General features: G+C 45.6%; 1 protein-coding gene across 1 annotated transcript; it reads left to right on the top strand.

Moving 5' to 3' along the window:
• The first annotated feature begins 1,321 nt into the window (after positions 1-1,321).
• Positions 1,322-23,500, top strand: LOC129332723 (collagen alpha-1(XIII) chain-like). The gene is made up of 2 exons (XM_054983950.1): positions 1,322-2,075; positions 23,363-23,500. The coding sequence occupies exons 1-2, from the start codon at positions 1,770-1,772 to the stop codon at positions 23,498-23,500; spliced, it is 444 nt and encodes a 147-aa protein (XP_054839925.1). The 5' UTR covers positions 1,322-1,769.
• The last annotated feature ends 305 nt before the right edge of the window (positions 23,501-23,805 follow it).

The raw sequence follows: 23,805 nt of genomic DNA, 5'->3' as shown, positions 1-23,805 counted from the left end.
CAACAAGTGACTAAATTTTGGAATTCAATGCCGCTAGACATAGTGATGGTCATGAGCATGAATGGCTTTAAGAAGAGATTAGACAGATTCATGGATGACAGGTCCCTCTGTCGCTACTAGCAATGGTGAGTAAAGGGAACCTCCACAGTCAGTGGCAGCAAACATCTGAAGTCCAGTGCTAGGAAGTAAGGGAAGGCCTCTATGTCATGTTGTTTGCCCTCCAGGGCAACTGGGTGACTGTGTGTGAAACAGGATGCTGGACTAGATGGACTGCTGCTAGGACTCTTCTTACATGGCCATTAAGCTCTGTGTGCGGGGAAGTTTACTGAAATGTTCAGTTCCCTGTATGACCAGTGCCCCAATAGCACCATGCTGTGAAGCAAACATACTGGGATTGAGGAGGCTCAGCTCACATGAGAATCCTTCCTGTGATGAAACCACTTGTAAGGGCCCTATGCTCTAGGACACTGAGCATAAAGACAGCATCCTAAGACTGGGGCTTTATGGCTGCTACATTCTAGCAAATCTTACTGAAAAGACTGAAGGGAAGGGCATCTAAACATACAATAGGTCCAGTGTGGGTTTTTAATGGATGTGATGCTCTGAAATTGTAAGCTTTGGTTCTCTTGCCTATATTAAGTGGGGTGCTTCATGGGTGTGAAATACCAGTACCAAAGATCCAGAGGAGTTAGCTGTGTTAGTCTGTAGTAGCAAAACCACAGTTCTTGAAAGCTTATGATGCATCTGACAAAGAGAGCTGTGGTTCTCGAAAGCTTATGCTACAGTAAAGTTGCTTAGTCTTAAAGGTGCTACTGGACTCTACTATTTTACCAGTACCAAAGGGCACCTCAAGCAACAGAGCCGGATCGACTGAGCCACTAGACAAAGAAACAAGCCGGCAGAAAGATTTTGAACAAACTAGCAGGCAGGCACACTCATTCAAGTTCTTGAGGTCCAACTGGCTCTGAAAAACTGCAGACCTGTCTGGAAGCGGTGGGCCAGGAGTAGGCTGCCTGTCTTACCAAGTCTTCCAGGGAGACAGTGAAAATCAAAACAAACCACAGACCAACCCCCGGTGGTGTGGGGAGGCGCGGGAGGGGGGATACCTCGACCCCCCCCCCCACACACACCCTCTGCTTCACAACTGCGCTCCTGCAGCGGTAAAGGACTGCCGTGAGTGTCACTTCAAAGGGGCGCTGATGAAAGGGGCTCGCGAGGGGGCGGGAGCCCCAGCCTTCGATCCCACCCAGCAGTTTTGCATAGATAAATAAATCATCGCCGGGGAGAGAGAGCGAGAGCAGGGGAGGTGACTCTGGGAAGCGGCGCGGCCGGCCCGCCTCAGCCGCAGGGAGAGCGCGCGTGTGTCATGTTACAGAGAAGCCAGGAACAGCCGCCGTCCAACTTCCCAATCTGTTGCGAATGACCTCTCTCTCGTGGGGACCTCCGTGCTCTGTCTGTGTCCTGCTCCGCTAAGGAACCGAACAGCAAATAGCAGAGGACAAACAAAGCTGAAGGACAAAGATCTCTACAGACTGTTTGCCCCCCCCCCCGCCCCCCCAGTACTTTTTGACGTTTGATCCCTTCCCTTTCTTTTCTGTTTCTTTGCTCCATCTCCGTGCACAAAAAGTCTGCGGTCTGCCCTTCTTCGGTGGCCTCGGGGACCCCCGTGGACGCGGCTCTTTCCCCGCCGTGTGGATTGGAGGAGGACCTCCGCGCTTTATTTATCCCTCTATTTATTTATTTATTTGGCCGCCTCCGACGGGGACGGCATGGTGGAGGAGAAGGGCTGGACGGGGGCTGCTCCCGGGGGCGCTTCGGAGAGCGGCTGCCTCGCACAGCCCCGGCCAGGGGCTGGGGAGAGATGCTGCAAGGTGCCTCACCTGCTGGCTTCGGGGCTGCCCGGAGTCTCTTTCCTCTCTCTGGTGCTGAGCCTCCTGCTCTACTTCAGGACGGCGGACCTGCAAGCCCGAGTGTCGCATTTGGAGGCCGACAGACCTGCTCCGCTCCCCGCCTGGCTCTCAGCAGGCCAAATGGAGACAGCTATTTTGGGAAGAGTTGACCAACTGCTGGCCGAGGTCTGTTGCTCTTTCGTTTTCACGTATGCTTGTCGACCTCTTGCCTCCTTCCTCCAAAGCCAAGTTCCCCGTGGGGATTGCAGAGGAGAGAACTCGCGTCTCTGGGGGGCCCAAACGCCTCTCCGGCCATTTCTCTGATCTTTCCCTTCTTTGGGGGCTTGGGATTTGACCTCTCTTAGCCGGTCCTGTGATTTCTCGGAGCCTGCCTGGATCGCTTTAAAATCAGGTCTGCTGGTCGGTAGGTCAACCACAAGTAGATTGACTAGAGAAGCAAACACCTGCTTGTATGTAGGCAACCTGGTGCTACGCTTGCCTCCCCGAACGTCAGATAAATGAGACTTGCGCCCCAGTTGCTGGGGCAAATGGATCCTGGGCATCTTTTTTTACTTTAGAGTTTTCACAGTAGTTGTAGTTTGCGGATTGATGGAAGTGGCACTGGGGGGGGGGGGGGGTGAGTGGCAGAAACAAGCTATGATACTTATCTCATGGCAGGTAGTGTGAAAAGAAGCAAGTGTTGTAGGGCGTCCTGATCCCTCATTGTTCATTGCCAAGTGTAGAAGAAACTGCCCAACAGAACTTCAACCCAACTTCTTATTTCCAAAGATGCTCTGGGGGCAGGTAGACTACAGCAAAACACAATGTTGGCAAGGGACTGAGAAAAAGAAAAGCAAACGGAGTACAGCTGAGAACCCCTTTCAGGTGATGCAAATGAAATTTGAGATGCTGTTTACTGGGGGGGGGGTTGCAGAAGTAACTGCTGTTACCAGGAGTAACTTGGCAAGATCTCATAGGTAGAGAAAGCTTTCTGCTCTAACACAAGAAAGCTCCCCTCATGTCATTTCAAGGTATGTCTATCTCTAGTTCCCTTCTTCTTGAGGATTACATGCCATCCATCCTTTTAGCATCAGAAGCTAACAGTCCAAGTTACACCCTTCTATTGAAGTCAGTGGGTTTAGAATGGTGTAACTCTGTTTACGATTACACTGTAAATTATGAAGTTATTTTGCATCAGGTCAAATCTAGCCCAGGATTTTCCATTCCAACGGCTTCCCAGAATCTCATGTAGGGGGTTCTTCCCAGCATGATTAATGGAGATCCTTTTAATGAGCAGTGCCATGACTTTGTGCACGCAAGTGTGCATGAGGTGTACCAATAATCTGTGGCTTTGCTCAACCCATCATTTTCATATCAACAATATCCTATCACTTATGGAATGTCATCTCTCTTATGTGAATGTATTTGAGCTTCACAAATATCCAGCTTCACAGGTGATGCACGGTTTATGGTCAAGGTCTCATCAGAGCCAGGAACAGAAGATGAGTTTGGATAACGTTAGTCTTGGTCAGCAAGCTCATGCTTACCGGCCTTGATCTGGTTCGTGCAAGCCTAAAATATGATGTTGATATTTGCATGGAGAAACATTCTTCCCTATAAAAATCTGAGCAGTTTGCTCCTATGTATGTTGACTCAGAATAAATTCTGCTGTGTCCAGTTCCTGAATTAAAAAAAAACCCAGAGCTGCTGCCTGAATTTCATTTGACATTTATTGGCATTGATGACTTTGATTGGCTTGGATGCTCAGAATAAACAATTCTTTGGTCCCAAGTAAAATTCTTCACTTGAGTGTTCCAGATTAAAGTCTTCATTTCTTTAATCAAACGGATTTCTGGTTTTGCTTATTAGCTTTGTGGAAAGCCCGGAGAGGTCAGTGCTGCCAAAATAGTGGCTTCTGTGTAATTCATTTGTTTGCAGAAACTCACAGAGTTTCAACTGAGTCATATATCAGCCCAACTCAAAACTGTATGAGGGGTGGATTTTATCTTTAAGGCAGTTATTCTAGTGATTAGAGAACATCCTGATCCCAAGAGCTACTACATTAGCACATAAGTGAATAGTATGGGGGCTGCTGTCAGTGTTATATAGGTGGTTAGAGTGTAGGACTAGGATCTGGGAGACCCAAGTTCAAATCCCCACACAGCTATGAAGGTCACTGAACCAATCACTCTTGCTCAGTCTAAGCTACCCCAGAGGGTTGTTGTTGTGGGAGTAAAAATGAAGGAGAGGAGAAAAACAATGTAAGCCACTCTGAGCTCCTAGGGATAAAAATGATCTAAACAAATAATTATTCCAGTACAAGACTAGAAAACACGCAGCTGCGCTGTAGTACAACCATTGCGCACCAGCCTCACAGGCAGATATTCTGGCACAAATCTTTAGGACTTTAAGTGTGAATAAGCACCAGCAAAGAGCAAGCTGCATACATCGTGAGGTGCTGCTAGGAACTGTATAGAACAGAGTTGCAGTGCAATCCTATGCAGAATTCCTCCAGACTGAAATCAATGGGCTTAGACTGGAGTAACTCTGTGTAGGACTTCTCTGTCAGACAGATAAAGTGGACCTGTTATGCCATCCATTCCTGGATATTCTCACTGGTCTATGCCAGCTGCTTGCTGCTTGCCTTGCTTAACCCATGCATGACTTTAGTAAGAAATGCATGACTTTTTGCCCGCAATGCTTATGAGAAAGCTATTCTTGCCACACTTCTTGCTGGAGCTCATCCTGCATAGCATTAATACTGGGCAGGAACTTCCGTGAAGCAGATCGTATACCACGTTGTTTAGAATCCTGTCTTGGCTCTAACAGGGGCTGGTGCACTGAAGGGCTGCTCTCTGCAAGGCAAAGGGGTCAGTTAACTCTCTGCCACCAGAAAATATTCTGAGAAGTGTCTTTTTCATTTTTGCTAGCAAACCAAGTGATCTTTCTCTTTCACATGCAAATATCCCTAAATGAGAAGCCCCAAAGTTACTTGTTGGATTTTAAAGTCACAATTAACAAATTGTTTCTTTTTGCACCCTTGGGTTTTCCTTTTCACTTTCCGGTTTGTGGTAGGGTGCACTTTCCGGTTTGTGGTAGGGTGCAGACCTTTGACATTTCTTTCCCATTAACTCTCCACTGTAGTCCAGGAAGAGCCACCTGTTCTCCACAAGTTGTTGAAAGCAAAAGAAACTTCTCAGTTCAGACACTTGTAATTTAGAGCATAGTAATGTTTTTCATGCGCAGTGTGGAATAATACCCAAAAAAGATTGCAGTAAAATCACACAAAGATGGTGTGAGTCAGACTACTTGTCAGAATTAGTCAGAACATAAGAACTGGCTTGCAGAATTAGATGAAGCGCCATTCATTCTGATCGGCATTCTGATTCCAACAGCTGCCAACCAAATGTCTCCAGGTGTTTACAAGCGATGCATGAAGGCTTATTTGTATGCAGCATCTGGAATTAATCTATATGCTGCTTCTGTATATGGAGGCTTGATTTAACAGTTTTAGTTAATGCCCATTGATAAACATTAACTGTCATGAATTTGTCTAACCCTTTAATTTGTTTAGATTTTTCTACCTTGCTTTGCTGCCTAATGGGCTCTCAGAGCAGCGTATGTTGTTCTCCCCTCCTCCATTTTATCCTGACAACTACCCTGTGAGGTAAGTTAGATGGTGAAAGAGTTATTGGCTGACCCAAGGTTATCCTCTGATCTTCCATGACAGAGCTGGTGAATTGAAACTGAGTCTTCCAGAGTCCAGTCTGACACTCTAACCACTGCTGTTCACTAGCTCTTTTAAAAGCCATCTAAGCTAGTGACAAGAACCATAAGTTATGGTAACGAATTCTGTAAGTGAAATGGGCTTAGGCTAGAGAATCTCTGCACAGGATTGCGATGTGAGAATCCTACTGAAGTCTATGCGGTGGTGCTTACTCCCAGGGGTGTTCTTAGAATGGCACTGTTTTCTTTCTTCTTGTACTTCTCAAAGTGGGAAACCTTGACCACAAACCAAGGTGAGGGACACAAGATCCGGAGGATGGTATCCCATTCTTTAGCCTTGTTTTATATTAAATTGCTTTGCTCTTTATCATTGGATATTAGCCTAGACAAAACAGATGCAATTAAACCAGGCCTCAGATAATTATTGTAATCCCTTAATCTCTAAAAACAGCCATGCCCTTCATTAGTTGATATAATGTCCTTTGGAAGAACAATCAGATGGGAGAAATGGGGGGAAGTACAGAGACGGGAGGAAAGAGATCTGACTGGATGTGCTGCGAAGTGTGGGAGTGGTTCACTTATAAAAGGTATCTGAGGTCTGGTCTGCATGTGTAACAAAATGAGGTGGTAGAATAAATTGTATAACTTCAGATTGTAGAGGTGGGGAGGAAGCCACATTTTTGAATGCTTCATACTCTCTGCAGCTAAAAAAAAATAGCATAGCATGTAGTGAATTGGACCAGAACTATTGTTCCTGATATGTAACTTTTAATTGAAAAGATGTTTTTACTTGGTGGAATCATTTTTAAAAAATGGCATTCTCCGTCTGTGGCTTCAGCTAGCTGAGTCCACTGTACCACCTTATCTTATGATGTTGTACATGTGGGCCAGAGCTAAGCTTCTGTTAAGAAGAACTGCCACAAATGGTTCAAGAGTTCTCAGTCCAGAACATATTATGGTGGGTTATTGCTGATTCATAAAGCCCAGTTTGAAGCTAGCACAAATGAAGTGGCTTGTTGACTTGTCGCATTCTCTGATGTATTAAGATCACATTTCCTTCTGGGAAGGTTGAGCCAGGAGGCAGGACACTAATATATGAAAACATGTCGAAGTATCCACACTAGTAGTCACTATATACAAAAAGCACCTCATTGTAGCTTTTTCTGAATACTCTTACCATATTAAAAAAGTCATACAAGAATATCAAGAATAAGCATTGCTCCTTTGGCAACGACTCAGTTCCACCTTTTTCCGTGAGATATTAGCTTAGACTAATCCTGTTCTTTTAAGTCATGTACCACAACCTCAGATAAAACCACAGCCTACCTTTTTGGCTTGTATGGCCCATGTGGCACATATGACAATCTAATATACTAATAGTGAAGTGGCCCTGATCAGTGGATACTTAAATCCAGAGATTGGAGCCATGAATGGACAAGACAGATCTTCCTATGCACCTGAAAATGCTTCAGTGTTGCATAAAAATCTGAAATCTAAACAAAAAACAAAAAACATTGGAGTTTTTAAAAAGTCCAAAATGATTAAAGGAGCTCCTGCAGCTTTAACCAGATGCCCTCAGTGGCTATTGATAGGCAACCAGGTAACAGTTAGGTCAGTATTCCATGCTAGGTTTCTGCCAGGAAAAAGCAGGGGTAGGGGTAGGTCCCTTTTCACAGCTGTTTTAGCCTTTGAGGGAGAACTCATTGGAGCCAGGCCTAGAAAGACCACATGACTTGATATCACATGACTTGCATGACTCATCCAGGCCCGGCTGCTTGCTACTGCTCAACATCATTTCTCTCTAAAGTCACTGTAGTGTGTAGTGGTGAGAGTTACAGAGTAGGATCCAGGGGACCCAGTTTGAATCACCACTTTGCTGTGGAAGCTTACTGGGTGACTTTGATCCAGGCATACACTCTTAGCCTAACCTACTTCTCAGGGTTGTTGTGAGGATGATATGGAAGCAAAAAGCATAATGTAAGCTGCTTTTGGTCCCCACTGTGGAGAAAGGCAGTATATAAATGAAGTAAATTAGTAAATATAGATAAAGATGGGGACAGATAAAAGGTAAGTTGTTTAATGGGTTTGAAGGAGAGAAAGCTGTAGGGAAATGTGAGCACATGGAGGCTGCCAGGAGGAAGGAAAGAGGAAATAGTGTGGGGGAGAAGGATACAGGGAAAAGTGAAGTACCTCAGAAATACTTGTAGGTTCCTCACCATGCAACTGAGCCATAGGGGACAGTCTATGCTTTCCCCCCATCTGTCACAGGACAGGCTTGGGTACCTTGTCACCCTGCTTGACAGTATTTGACCCACTGGGTAGACACCCATGTGTATACTTATAGATTTCCCTAATGGACCAGATAGGATTCCCAGCTCAGGAAAATGGCGTGTTGGGGGGAGAGCAAAGTCCTGTCTCCACATATGCCACTATTGCAATTTGAGTCAGGTGGTACCATGTATGTCAGAAACGTGTACAACTCACAATTAACTTCTGTCGTTACATAGGATACAGGTTGGGAACTCCAGACTCCCCTGTAAATTAGAGAGGTCCTTATCCTCTATGAAGCTCAGTCTTGGTACATTCCAAAGAGACATCCTTTATCAAGTCCTGTTAAGCCTAAACAGTTTTAACTGCAGTCAGATTGTGAGCACATCCAGCTATACGCACCATAAGCAGCTATTAAGACTCTCATTGGGATTGCTGAGAGATGACAGAAGCGCTCAGGGTTTCATTGGCCAATTGGCCCTGGCAAAAATTCATTTCTGGCACTGTTAAATGATGACTTATCAACATCCACAGTGATTCCCTCATAGCCTGTGTGGCCAAATATCTTGTTTTAGAATGTCTTATGTGTCGGTATAATCTAAGAGTGGAAGCTGGGACTGTTTCCTCTTTATATACTCAGAGGTTTGATACAGAAGACGACATTATCACCCAAGCCTGCCCATTAAAGCTCCACCCTCAATAGCAATGCCATGGTGTGGCACCAGTCATCATTGGGAGGTACTGGCCAGTTTGAATCATAATGTAACACAGCCTGGAGAAAGCATTCCTACTGCCGTGAGATTCTCCCCGCCTAGCACAAACATTAACATGGAAACTCAGGACGTTTTGGAAATTATGGGCCCAATTCAGTCCAAGTTAAATAATGGTAGGCCTGCTTCCTTGGTCCACCATTACTGGTTTTCAAGCTGAGGATTCCTCTGATAAGTTTCCAAGATACAATAGGTTTCCTTGGCACCCTGTTTGAAAACTACTGCCCTAAATTAATGGAAACAGCATGGTTTGTTACGTTGATCCAGATGCAATTTCAATTACTTCACTGGAGTTACCAGAGTAGGTGAGAGGAGAATGATGCATAGTAACAAACTTTTTCTACATTGTTCTCCCTGAGTGCCAAAAGGAAAAGCTGACAAGCAATATGGAAAAGAGACGCATAGGGGAAATATTGGGGAAAGATAAAGAAGAGGATAATCGGGTAAGAGGGAGAAAGGAATAGAGAAAGCAAGAAAATACAATCCGCTTGGATGACAAAAGAGATGGATGGCAGACTGGAAGTAGGTAAGAGAGCTGTATAGAATGACTCACCCCCCAAGCAGAGTATTAAGTCCCTTCTCTCTTTCAAGTTGTCATTACCTCTTACCACCACATTCTCAAGAACAAGCTACAGTGGCTCCTGATATTCTAACCCTAATGAGTTTTACAGCTGCAAGGTTCACATCATTCATTGGTTACATAGTATAAAATGCAATCAGGATTTCCAGAGGGTGGATAGAAGCGAACGCATTGAATTAATGAAGCAGCTCAGCTTAACTTGCATGATGTTTCTTTTCTCTTCCCCTTATTGATCCCGGAAGTACAAGCTATTTTTAGAAATGATGGGCAGGATCCTGCCAAAGTGAAGCAATGTTGGATTTCACTGATTTCAATGGGATAGTAAAATTTGTGCTGATTGAAAGCAATGTGACCTGCAAGTGCTTATCTTTGGTTTGACTGTGCCAGAAGTACATAAATGCAAAGGACATTTGTGCTTTCCAAGTCAAATGAATGAATTTCATTATTTTATATAATGTATATAAGGATACCATGGGAATGCTTGTGTATTATTGGTCCCACTGACAATACAGAGTTTGATGCTGCAGTGTAAGATTATCGTTCAGTGATAAATGGCCTAAAGTCACAGTTCTTGGAAATATGGAGTTAGAAGAGAATTTAAATATCATCCTCTCCTGCTTTTTAATATTTTATCCTGGGAAAAATTTGGAACACTTAAGTTCTGTGAAATCAAAAGAACATAAGATTATTGTCAAAAGCTAACTGCCTGATACTTTGAATGCTTGTTTGGGAAGGAAGATCCATTGGGTTCAATGAGACCTGTTTACTAGTAAATATGCTTAGGAGTACAGGTTAATCTCAAATATTCAAGGATAAAAGCCCACAGTTAGGTTTGCCAACTGGATGGTGAAAAAATGTCCTGCCCCTTTAATAGAGGCTGAATGGGATGTTATTTACATGGTGATGTTATTTACCTCCATGCCCTGACCATCTTCAGCTGCCCATTTTTACACATTAAGCCTCCATTAAAGGGACAGAACACACACACACCCCAGGCCTGTTGGAAATACTACCCACAGCAAGACTTACTTCTGTGTAAAATGTATATGATTGGGCTACACATATGATTGATTTCAGTCAGGTTTAAAACACACAGAACTAAGGGCTAAGATGGTCTGAACCTACATGAAACTGAGTCAAGCTGTGCTTGGCCATTGCCTGCCGGATAGGAGACCACCACGGAGCTCTCCGTTTGCTACACCGGATTCTTTGAAGGAAGTGTGGAGTGTTAAAGCAACACATGACAGTAAATTTAGTTAAGCTGTGATGACTGTGTGGGAGCTCCATGGGGCTGGCTTCAGGATGGAATGTGTTTTTTGGATCGTGTTGTAAATTAACATTAATGGATTGTGTGCAGCAGGAAAAGGCGGTTCAGCCACCTGTGTGGGCCAAGCATCAACCTGAGAAACCTAAAAGCTAATTAAAACACACACTTCTCTGCATGTTAACTTACACATTTAATCACTTAGAAGCAAGCCTTGTGAGTTGTTGATGGAATGTGTACTCTAACTAAGGGTGAATACAAATATAATACCAGCCAGGAAGTACTGAGGTTTATTCTCCTGCCGCTCAATCCCAATTTCCCCCCACTTCTGGAATGATTGACAGACATATTTGCCAGCAAACTAACACTGATCTTGCCCCTCTCTTATGCTTCAAGGCAGCTGTCTTTTTTATTTTGAAAGCATTTTATTTCAAAAGTATAATATACATTCAGTTAAATATGCATTCTTTCCTGCTTTTAATATTTTAAAATTATTAAAATACAGTATGGAGATGAGTTTTTGGACCCTGCCCCCCTCCATTATGCAATATCATGACAGTGCTAAGCTTCAGGGCTAGACGAATGATTTATTTAAAATATTTATAGCCTAATTTTCTCCTGATCAATGGGACTCAAAGTGGGACCCCCCTTACATCCTCAGGAAGCCCATTTCACCAGCATCTTGCCAACTAGTCTCGCCCCTACCAGTCCAGCACTGTGGTGCCATTGGCCCAACAGCTGAGGTTTCAAGCTGGGCAGAAACTGCTTATCTAGGCCTGAACCGGAACAGTCCAGTACAAGAGGTGGGTATTTTAAGCTGTCCCATCCTAACCTGTATGGGAGAGTTTGGAATTGCTCTTGGGGAAAAGTTGCCTCCTGAAATCCTTGTTTCCTCCTCCTGCTTCCAATATTCAGTTATTTTAAATATTCCATGGCTCTGTCCTGAAGGACAATAAAAATGCTCAGTGTTTACTGGTCATTGTGCATGGAAGTAGGAGTGGTGAGAGGTGTTTATTCTTTTTTTAATTTTCAGATTTCTTCTTACCTGCAAAGCCTGCCAGTATATACAAACCTTTATCTTTGAGTGACCTATTGGCTGCACTAATAGTAGAACGGGGCCATCAAGTTTGCTGTTAGAAGCAGTGTTGAACTATAGTTCTGGAGAGAAAGGTGTGTGGGGCGAGAGGGTAGTGCTGCCTAACCAATAAGCACATGGATAGTGGGGTTTTATTGCAAAGGGCAGATTAGTTCTCTTGAGCTCAGTGCTGTTTGTTTGTCTGTACAATAGAGAGAAAGAACACATCCACAGTGGATGATCAGGGACCACACCCTATACCCCTTTGCACAAAACCTGTAGTTTGTTGGGAAAGTAAGTCATTTTAAAAAAGGGCTTGCCAACTGGCTGGAGGGAAGAAAATGCCCCATCTCTTTAATAAAGACTTAATAGGACATTCTTTACAAGATGATTTTATTTACCTCCAAGCTATGAAATGTTCAGCTGCCAATTTCCAAACATTAAGCCTCCATAGGGTTGCCAGGTCCCCTGGAGCCCAAGTCAGGGGATAGGGAACCATAGGGAGAACACACAGGGGGGAACCTACCTCCTTATGGGCTGATTTTTATCAAATCAGCCTCCCCATGGGGGGCGGGTCTTCCCTTGTTATGCTGGGAATGACGTCATACCCAGCGTGACAAAGAAGAGCTCCAGAGCGTGCAGGAGGGGGTCAGAAGCTCCCCCCACCCACTGACCAGGTGAATGTGGGGGGGGGGGGGGCAGAGTCTGGTAAGCCTGACTAAAGGGCCAGGGCATTTTCCCTAGGCCTATTGGCAACCCTACTTTAAAACGGCAGTTTCATTTTAATACACAAAGCTGATTTTGACTAGTTTTAATCAGCAGAGCCAGTAGGAGACTTAGGACAGTTCACAACAATTTGTATTTAAAATCTGTTTAATGAATCTGAATCAAGAAGCACATAACTACAGACCAGAGGACTCAAAAAACAGATGGTTTCTCCCGAAGTGTTGCAGAAATTCTAGTTTTTTAAGAGTGCTGAGAAATCTGTTAGAGATCCTAGCCACCTCACAGAACTACATTTCCCATTTTTTTTCTTGAATTTTTTTCTCTTATAGTAGTTTACATTTGTAGTGTCAGCGTGTCTTTAAAAGATACTTCCAGGGGGAAAAGTGGGTTTAGCTTTTCAAGACATGGTTCACAATCAGAGAGAGTAAGTAGAAGACAATGGGTGAGTCAAAGTAGCTGTCTGTCTGTCTGAGAGCCACAGATACAGTGTTCTCTGATGTGTGGTAGGTAGTGGTGAGTTTACCTGTTTCCAGTTCACCCTTCAGGCCTGCTGTGTAGTCACACCCAAGAGACAACTGGTCTCTTCATTGGTTCCAGCTGAGAGAGAAGACTTACTAATAGATAGTAATGTGCCTTGAGAAATTCACTGTCTATAATTTTAACATCGCCAAGTATAAGACACAAGTCAGGCCCCTCCTATACAAGCTTTGAAGTGGAAACAGAAGCTAGTTCTTAAGTGTATCATTTAATCCCTTACAGTAAGTGGTATGTTTGGGTAGTTCTAGTAACAGTTTCTATGTGCTTGCTGTGCTAACTTGGCCTTGCATAAAACTCATGCTAGTCTGCTGTAGCCAAAGATACAGAGACTTGTGGCACCTTAAAAGGTACCACATGTATTGTGTCATAAGATCTTGTGATTACAGCGCATATATCAGATGTCACAGCTCATCATTGCTGTAGCTACTTTTCCTATTAAATGTATGACTTCATGCATCTGATGAGCGAGCTCTAACTCAAAAAAGCTTTTGCCAAGTTAACTTTGGTAGTTTTTTAAGTTCCACAGAAGCTCAGACTCTCTGTGCATATGATGTTTTTGCTTTTCAGTTATTTTTCCTCATTCTTTCAACTTCTCATAAAAAGAGAAGTGCCACATAAGCTTGGGGGCACAGAGTCTCTTGTGAGGGTAAGACACTATTTGTACAGGGTATTTGTAAAGAGAGGTACACCCACTATGTAGTATTCTGGAGTCCATGCAAATGAATCCTTCAGATATTAAACACTGGAACTGAAATAAATATTCCAGTGTTGAACCCTGGCTCAAATTAAGCCCCATTCTAGTATTTTTTAATTACTGTGTTGTAAACTGGTAATGCATAGAGTGCAGAGCACAGAAGCTGGGCTGGCCTGTATACACCGAAGAATTAATTTGATCTTGGAATGAGCCCCCTAACTTGTTCTCAGCAGTAGGGCTCAGACAGGTGATGAAAAAGAGTCCATGTTTGGGTGTGCTCAGAGTGTTTCTCCTTCGTCACTACCAGTCCATAAAACTTGTGCATTCATCTTTGATTATTCCAGAGTACTTCTAAGTCAAAGAATATGACCACGGGCAGGACTGAATCCTGAGTCCTCCTGACTGAGTCCCTTTGTGTATATTTAAATCTTGCAAATGTGTACCACTGGAGGTCTTGCAAGTGAGCATGGTGATTGTCTGCACTAAAATGTGTGGTATTTCAGGTGACGCCCGATAACATGAGTGCTCTGCCTATGATGATTGATGTTATGATGTTATCATTGGATTTTGCTGTTATTGAGTGAAAATCCAGGTTGTCCACTCTGTTTCGTTTCATTCTTTCGTTTGTTCGTTCATTCAGTGGTAGCCTTGTTGCAGGATCATTTTTGCTGCTCTTCTGCTTTGCCATAGTCCAGTCTTCCTTGCCCTGTCAGAGAGCAGGAAGCAATGGGCTGGCATTTTCTATCACCCGGGAATTAGAGCATGTTTCCCTGACAAATGTGTTTGCTGACTAAGAATGGTGTGGAAGGCATGGAGAGAACCTGGCAGCAAGGGCAAAATTCATCAGTGTTTATGGGACATTAAAACACAAACATACACAAATAAACCAAGCAACTGGCATTTTAGGCATGTGCAATGCTTTCAGTGGAAAAAGGAAACTTTATCCATAATAGGTCACCATTGCTCCTGTTTGTTTTTTCTGTTAAAAGAACTGCGAGTTCCCTCTGTAGCCTGTCCAGGCAAAGTCATCTGAAAGTTAACGTACAGTTATGTAGAATATGTGCATACTCGTACAAAGGCAACTGGGGCATATATCAGATGTCCCCCAAAATATTTGTTATCTTTAGAGGCATTTTTATAACCAATGCACATGTTAACAAGGTCCTTGTGATTGCCACAGGTCCTAACAACTGGACATGGTCTAGGAGTTCTGTGCTTGGAACCTAATTCTTTGGTGCGTGAGGCCTGACTTGGAGCAGGACCACAGTGCATGGGGAAGGAGGGAGTTAAGCCTTCCTGATGTGCTATCTTCCCAGCCTCAAAACATCCTCTTGTATTTAATATTTGCTGCGCTGGGGAATTTTATGTACACTGCTGGGCTACATAAGTTTCTCCAGTGAGGCAATTAGTGGCTTCCCAGGCCATTTCAGGTCAAGAAAATAATATAGGGAGGAAGGATGAAGCCCATTTCCCCCATGTGCCCCAGTCTCAGTCTGAATCAGGGCTACCTGTACCTGGGAATTCAGTTCTGAGCAGGGAAGTCCCAGTGAATGTGGGGAGACACAAGGACTTTGTAATATATGACTGAGAGATTTGGGAAGAAAATGGTCCAGGGCCAATTCCAGCGTTGCCGGCACCTGAGGCAGCTTAATGGTTGCCTCTGTGCACGCGCGTGTGTGCACACCGGGCTGCTTGTTGACATCACTGCGTGTGATGTCATCACACAGGACTGGTACATGTGCATGGGGGGGCCTTCCAGCCCCCCCATTCAGTTGCTCTGCGGGCCAGGCGCAGCCAGCCACCCTGGCCACCAGCTGCGCCTGGCCCGCAGAGCAACTGAATGGGAGGCTGCCTGCTCAGCTGCCCCACGCTGCTGCCGCCAGCACGTGCTCCTGGCTGGCGGTGGCAGCTTCATGGCGCGCACCCCTGCCCCGGGGCCAACGCCCCACTAGTGCCTTAGCGCCCTGAGGCGGCTGCCGGGCTGACCTCAATGGGCGGGCCAGACCTGCTGCTCTCATGAATGCAGACCTGATTTGACACTAATAAAGATATGGTACGTTTTGAGTTTAAAATTCATTACCTTACCTGTTCAGACAATAGTCTGAACAGAGGAGTCAAGTTATTACCTGATTGAAAAACTGTCTTCCCCATCACTATCCCTCCTTAATATATTGTCTTATGAATGCTATGATTTGCAGAGTAGGTTGCTAAAAATATTCCACATGATAAACTATAATGGATAATTGTCTGCCTGTTCCATTTTGTCCAGTGAGGAATTCTTTGTAATCTGAAAATTGACACAGTCATGTCCAAAGAAGTTGGTCTGGACAAAAAGTTTCCCCTCGCCTATTGTATCTTCCATTCTTAGATGCACAGCCAATGGGGATTTTTGGAAATGAAAAAATCCAAATGCATGCACTACACACAGTTAACCTTTAACTATATGTTACTGATTTTTTTCACCTCTGGGTGACACAAAATCTGCACCCCCAAGGCAGAGCTGTATGCTACAATAAACATCGGCTTTTCGCTGTAAATGGCAGCCTAATTTTAAATCCCTCCACCTGAAATGTTTCCCTACATTCCTATGATGTGAGTTTTTCTGCCATTGTTTTCCCATATCCAAATGTCCTCGTCTTGTGCATTATTCTGCCTCACCAATGGCAGCCTTGATTCAAATAGAAGAATGTCAGGTGGAGGCACTGAGAGCCACTGTGGTGTAGTGCCTGAACTAGGACTTGAGAGACTGGGTTCAAATCCCTGCTCTGCCTTGAAACTCACTGACAGTGCAGTCCTATGCAGAATTGCACTTCAATGGATTTGGAAATGGCAGTATCTTGAGCCAGACATAATCTCTTCCTAACCTACTTCACAATACTGTGAGAATAGAATTGAGGTGTTGAGAATCATTGCTGCCCTGAGTGCCTTGGAGGAAGAGCAAAAAAAAATGCTAATAAATAATTTTTAAAGTGACATAACCTTGTCGCTTTCCTCCCATGCAAAGACAGGAATAGTCTGTCTGTAGATATTCTGAGATACTAAGGTTTTTGAGAGCTCCAGAATTCCGTAAAGGCATATAAACCATAACTGTTTCTAGTCATCAAGATCAGAAGGTGTATATTCCCTCTTTTAGCCTAGTGAATACGGACTGGTTTTATATATCTTCAAAAGTATGACTGCTGTTTCTGTGTAATTTCTTCCCATGTTGCTGTGGTGTAATGTAGAGACTAGGGAAACCTTGGGGAAAGGGTTTATGATGAGTTTGCCATAGAAGGGCAGCCCCTCTCTGGATAGTTGGCACCACTGGCATGGAAAATAATCATACCCACACCCTCTTCCCATTTTCTCTATTCCTGGAATATCATGGGAAGTGGAAAACATGTCAAGATCATGTAAGAACTAGACATGGGCACGAACCAGGAAAAAAAAAAACCATGGGGTTCGTGGGGTTTCCATGAACCACAAACTGGCACGGAACTGGCCCAGTTACGAACCAGTTTGTGGTTCGTGGGGTTTAATAGTTTAAAGGGCTCTTTCCTGCTGCTTGCAAGGGGCAGGACCCTTTAAACTATCCACTGGCAGGCAGCAGGGGGATCCTCCCCTCGCCGACTGCCAGCGGATAGTTTAAAGGGACCTGCCCCTTGCAAGGGGCAGGGCCCTTTAAACAGCCCAACCCCCCAGCCCCAGCCCCTCACCTCCCCTAAGCCCCAGCCCCCCACTTACCTTCCCCCTGATGCTGGGGTAGTGGAGGCCTACTTTGCTGCCCACGCAGCAGAGAAGTCCAAAAATGCCCTCCCTACCCCTACCGTGGCTGCCATTTGAGGGGCAGAAAGGCCATTTTCGGCTTCCTCTGTGCTCGCAGGGCAGCGGAGGCCAAAAAGGCCCCTCCCGCTCCTCAAATGGCAGCTGTGGCTGCCATTTGGGGGGGCGGGAGGGCCCTTTTCCACCTCCTCTGCTGCCACGCGGGCCTGCAAGGCAGCGGAGGAGGCCTCCACCACCCCAGCATCAGATGGAAGGTAAGTGAGGGACTGGAGCTGGGGCTGGGGCTTGGGAGGGGGTAGGGGCCTGGGGTTGAGCCATTTAAAAGGCCCTGCTGCTTGCAAGTGGAAGGACCCTTTAAACTATCAGCTGGCAGTCGGCGAGGGAGGGGATCCCCCCTGCCACCTGCCACCTGATAGTTTAAAGGGACCTGCTGCTTGCAAGTGGCAGGAAAAGTTTAAATGGCCATTTAAACTGGCCCTTTAATATGAACCAAATAAACCAGTAGTCCAGTTCGTGGAAACAAACTTTCACGAACCCTGGTTCGCAAACCCTGAACCGAGGTGGTCCGTGGGGTTTTTTGGTTCGTATTTAGGTTCGTGCTCATCTCTAGTAAGAACCAACAAGTGCTATATTCTGTCTTGAGAGCTCAACTAGGCTGTTTGCTTCCCACGGCAGCATTCTTTGTAAAGAACTAGCAAGCTGACTTGGCAAAACCTTCTTTCTGCAGCTTGAAAACAATGCATTTCTGCATTCTGTCACAGTTTGGAGCTATGAATAATATATCAAAGAATTCAGTTTTCTCTCAGAGCTTTACTTTTTCACTTGTTATGGTGATGACTGGTCACAGAGTCTTTCTAATCATGGCCTCATCCCTGAACTTGCCAGAAGAAACGATACATTCCAGTAACAAGGGAAATGGGGAGACCATGTGGGTGTAATTGTTTCCTGTGCCAGGGGAGCCAGCTTCCTGTCACTGTAACCATATGAGATGGCAAATCCTTATGGTGAGATATTTAACACTTGGAGATATAAATGAGGACAATGAAGTCTTGCAATGCCAGGTATGAACACTGCCCTGATCAACTTGGAGAAAGGCAGGATAAAAATGTACTAGATAGGTTACATATTAAACTGAAGGAAATAGATGTCCTATTTATGGCCCTTGCTGAAATTTTATACACACGGTTGAGATCCAAGATACAGAATTAGAATCTCTCATTGCCAGTGGTCTTCTTGACGCAAAGCGTTCAGATATGGATTAAGATCTGAATGTTCCCAAAGCACAGACACATATGTGTCTCAGAGTTTGGCTAAAGAGCATACTCCAGGATGACAACATAGCTATCAGGGTCTATGGGGCATAAGCCAAGAACGCCATCAAATAATAACATTTGATCCTTCAGGACAACTTAACACCCACTCAGAGCTTTTTACAAAGGGTATTATTATTATCCCCACAACCTCATGAGGTGGGTGGGGCTGAGAGAACTCTGAAAGAGCTGTGACTGATCCAAGGTCACCCAGCTGGCTTCAAGTGGAGGAGTGGGAAATCAAACCCAGTTCTGCAGATTAGAGTCCTACTGCTCTTAATCGCTACACCAAACTGGTAGCAATCAATAAATACATTCTTTAAAATATCCTGATATAGTGTACACATTGCACTCCATTTCTCAACAACAGGGTCCATGGGACGAGGTGGCCAATGATCTAATAAATACATATCCCCCTCACTGGCAGGAGGCCGGTAGGATGACCCACCCGCCTAGGGTTCCCATCCCCCCACTCGGGGCGGGGGATCTCCCAATCCCACCCTCCCTCCCCCGTGCCTGCTTTCCTGGCCAGCGGGGGGGGGGGCACGCTCCCTGGGGCACCCCCTCCCCGGGTGGCGCAGCGTGCCCCTGGGTGCGGGGCACGCTCCCACGCCACGAGAGCAAGCGGTGGCAGACAGAAAGCAGGCGGTGGTTGCAAGAGCACGCCGCTCTCACTGCCGCCGCCGCCCGCTTTCTTGCCACGGCCACCGTTGGCGCTCTACAGCCGGCGCCAGCAGGGTCAAGGGGTGCAGCGGCGGCAGCAGCAAGCGAGCGAGCTGCGGTGGCCATGGCCTACTCTCTTGCCACCGCCGCCGCCGTGCCCCTTGTCCCTGCCGGCGCAGGCAGCACAGGGGCAGCAGCGGCCGTGGCACGTACGAGAGCTCTCTTGCTGCCTGTGATGGACAGGAGGCTGTCCTGCCTCTGAAGGACAGCTGATTAGTTGTTTCATCCCTGAGCCTATGGGAGTGCTTCCCCAGCATCCAATCACCTTTTGTGGGTGGGTAGGTGGTTTGAAATGTTGGAGGGAGATGCAGCAGCAGCAATTCAGTTGGTGTCTACCTCAGCAAAAGAGCAGACAGTATTATGGTAGCTCTGCCCGGCAGTGTTGCAGAATGGTCTAGTTCTACCCCTGGGAGAGGACAGAGGATCCAGCTGTGAGGCCCATCTCTGGTGACGAGCAGACCTTGTACCATTTAGTTTGACTCTTGGGAAAGGAGAGGCTGGTGTAGGTTGAATCCTGTGTGTGAGATCCAACCTGCTGGTTATGTAGTGACAGCCTATTTGAAACTGCAAGCATTAAAATAAATTTCAACCATAACCTGAAGCCATAACTAACTTAAATTTAAGTACCTTAGTTAGGTTTTTCCCTTGACTGGAGACTTGGTCTGCTGTTCTGTTTTTCAAAAAAACCTATCTGTACATGAATAAATCTTCTTTATTGTTTTGTTGAACCTCCTACTTCAGTGTACTTTGTACTCTTTAGGCCCAATTTAAAAATTACCTCACAACAGCAAACCCAAAGCTATTACACACGCTACTACCAGAATAGGGTTGCCAGACAGGGTCCAGAAAAATACCGGGCCCTGGGAAGAGGGAGGGGGGCCAGCACTCACCTCAGTAATGTTCTTTGCATGTGGTCTCCTGGCCCCTGGTGCGATGACATCACACTGCCCCACTTCTGGGCGGGTGGGCTGGCCAGCCACTCCTGGGTGACGCTGCGCAGGAGGCCATGCTGGCCGCTAACTCCCCCGGTGGTGCACAGGAAGTTGCCTGAGCTGTCTGCACATTCTCATTCTCCTGGTGGCAGCATGCAAGAGGTTGGGCAGACTGCCTGGCTGCTCACTCTCCCCCCGACCTCAGTGGTGGTGGTGCTGGGCTGGCTGGCAGTACACACCTCTGGTGACTATTCCTGGCTGTCTTGGCTTCCTTGCATGTTGTACATGGGTAAGAAAAGATAAATATAATACATGACAGAACTGAAGTCTAGCTCCCTGCTAAGTGACAATTGTGTTCAGTTGTCTGTGGTAAAGAATTTAATGTAGTTCTGTAAACACTGAGTTGTGATGTAATAAAATAGGACCTTTTTGGAAAGATTTTGGTCTTAGAACATCAGGAAGTCAGATTTCTTTAGAAAATATGTACAACACACACTGTATTATCACTTTCCTCCCATGTTGGCAATATAACAATTTTTGAAAGATAGTTCTTGTGGATATGTAAATTTTGCCTTTAGTGTTAATAATAAAGCGTTTATAATGTTCAGGATGGTCTATAACTCTGAGGAAGCTCAGAGTGCCATAGAGTAATAGCAGAAAAAAAGAGAATTCCAGAAAAATATATAGTTAACTTTTATTATGGAGGGCTGGATTACATTAGAGTTGTCAAAAATGAATGATGTTTGCCCAACCTGTAATAGTATAGGTATACACCATGTGACTTGTTCCCATAATGCTTTGAGTATTCTATAACCAATTCCACATTCCTGGTACTGGTGACAGAAGCTTTTGTGATGAATACTATGACTACATTACAGACTAGATGCAGTTTTATTTTCTTTGTTTTTTTAGTGTTGATTTGTGGTATGGCCATGTATACTGATCCTCATAGTTCTGGTATAATGTTATTAGAGTTCCTGAAAAATATGTAAATCGCTTTCATGGCTTATTTTCTAGTGTATACTGGTAAAGAAAGTATAAACCACTTCAGCAATTCCATGTTGAATTGTATCAGATAAAGCATTCACAATACGCTTTTGGAAAAATCTGATTTTCAAAAAATCCATAGAGGTAGTCCAGCCTCGTACATCCAGGGCACTTCATACTTGACTAGAGCAGAGGTCCCAAACTTTTTTGAGCCTGTGGGCACCTTTGGAATTCTGACACACAGTAGTGAGCACAGCCACAAAATGGCTACCCCAAGAGGCAAAGCCAAACACAAAATGGCTACTACAGGAGGTGGAGCTAACCACAAAGAGGAAGCCTTGGTGGAATGGAGGAGTAATTTTAAAACTACACTAGGAAAGAGGAGGGAAAGAATAAAACCAACACTGGTGGCAGCTGCTACTGAAACAATGTTATTTTAATTTGCACAACCAATTGGTTCTCTAAAGGCCAATCAGAAGCCCTGCCAGGAACGAGCCCTATCTGGTGCCAGCCACTTTCTAAAAACACTTGGGGGGACCAGGAAAGGTGTTGGAGGGTACCCTGGTGCTCACATGGTACTATGTTGGGGATAGGGTTGCTAGGCCTCCTCGATCTCCCAGCGGGAGATTGGACCTGGCTCTTACCTGAGGGGTGTGTGCGTGCACGCTGTGACGTTACCACGCGGCCTGTTTTGGCGTGGATAGGGGCCCGTTTTAGGCCCCTGTGGAGCATGGGAGCGTTCCTGCGCTCTTCAGGGGCCCACAACGGGCCCAATCCGTGCCAGAACAGGCCCGATCCATGCCAAACTGGGCACGGATCGGGCCCGTTTTGGTGTGGATTGGGCCCGTTGTGGGCCCCTGTGGAGTGTGGGAGCATTCCTGTGCTCCACAGGGGCCCACAATGGGTCCAATCTGCACCAAAACGGGCCTGATCCGCGCCCATTTTGGAGTGGATTGGGCCCATTTTGATGCAGATTGGGTCCGTTGTGAGCCCCTGCAGAGCGCAGGAACGCTCCCGCGCTCCACAGGGGCCCCGATCCAGGCCAAAACAGGCCTGATCCTGGCGGCTGCTGTGCATGGGGGCATGCAGCACCACAGGGGTGCGCATGGAAGGCGCGCGCCCCCACCACTGGCCAGGTAGGTAGGGGCGGGGGTGGGAGGGTGGGGGCAGGGGATCCCCCGCCCCCACCGGGGGTCTGGCAGCCCTAGTTGGGGACAAGCATTGCCAGGTCTCCTAGGAAACCAGTGGAAGAGGGGTACTGGTACTCACCAGAGCTTTTCATTCCTGGTCTCTGTGTGATGACATCATTGCACTGCCCATGGGAGTGCCCCCCGTGCTTTGTGTGGAACCAATTATTTCAAAATCAATCTGTTTGAGGCTAAAATTGGCCCCACTCAAAGCACAGGAGCCCTCCCTCAGCCAGCACAATGATGTCTCACATGCTGTGCATTTGCCTAGGTTGCCTGCTGGTGGCCGGCAAATGCCTGGCAGCTTGTACACGGTGGCAAACCACTGAGGGAAGAGAGAGGGAAAGTAATAATGGTAGTGGGCTAAAATGACTGTCTGTATCCACCCTAAGATATAAGATAGTCATGAGGGATCAGTCCAACACTAACAAGATGACTTTCTACACTAAATAATGTCCGAACACAGATTTGAACCAGGGCTGTGTGAAGTCCATTCATTGAAGAGTCCAACGCTGTGTCTTCTGAGACAGGTGGGCGTACTATTAAATGGGGCCTAATTTGTCTAATCCTTGTGGCTGTTATATTTGAAAGACAAGTGTTACCTTCTACAAGATTGCCTCCCAGCATATGCTTCAAACCCACAATTATTTTATTCGCCACTGAGTTTTCGGAGGAAAAATAGCCTCTTTATACAGCAAGAGCAGACATTTGTCTTTGCAGTCCCTATTTAGAAATTCTGTCGAATTTGTTTTGCCTGCTTTCAATCAAATGGATGCTGAGATTAAAGTTGAATGCAATTGTCTATCTTTGACTCAGGACCAGATGTCTGTTAGTCACTGTATTTCAAGGCTGAATTTCTTTCAAAACCTTTTTTCACATGCATGAGTTTTAGGTTTCATCATTATTAATGTAGATTTCCCCCCACTTTACAGAGATTAAAGTTCAACTTGCCAAGACATCGGGAAGCTAGAGACATCCGCCAACGATGCAACTGCCCAGCAGGTAGGAATATCCCAGATCATGAAGATGATGTCATTTATGTCAATAAAGAGCATCATTTCAGACTTTAGTAGGTGGGTGGGTAAGAGGGGCAAGCAACTAGGGTTGCCAGCTCCAGATTGGGAAATTTGGGGGGGGTTGATCCTGGAGAGGGCAGGGTTTGTGGAGGGGAGGGGACTCATCAAGGTATAATGTCATAGTCTACCCTCCAAAGCAGTCATTTTCTCCAGGGGAACTGATTTCTGTGGCATGGAGATCAGTTGTAATTCCAGGAGATCTCCAGCCACTGCCTGGAGGATGGCAACCCCACAAACAACTTTAACAAAATCCTAATGCCAGCTTTTGGTTTCATTGAAGATTAAAATCTGAAAAGAAC

Source organism: Eublepharis macularius, chromosome 6 (genome assembly GCF_028583425.1).
Source record: "Eublepharis macularius isolate TG4126 chromosome 6, MPM_Emac_v1.0, whole genome shotgun sequence".
Classification (NCBI taxonomy): domain Eukaryota; kingdom Metazoa; phylum Chordata; class Lepidosauria; order Squamata; family Eublepharidae; genus Eublepharis; species Eublepharis macularius.
The sequence above is the reverse complement of the archived record's forward strand: the minus strand, read 5'-3'. Positions and strand labels throughout refer to the sequence as shown.

Bases quoted from the DNA above. Each gene is read 5' to 3' on its own strand.
- LOC129332723 (XM_054983950.1), top strand. From the start codon at position 1,770: ATGGTGGAGGAGAAGGGCTGGACGGGGGCTGCTCCCGGGGGCGCTTCG. The intron at 2,076-23,362 runs GTCTGTTGCTCT...CCCACTTTACAG, and splicing joins TTGACCAACTGCTGGCCGAG to AGATTAAAGTTCAACTTGCC.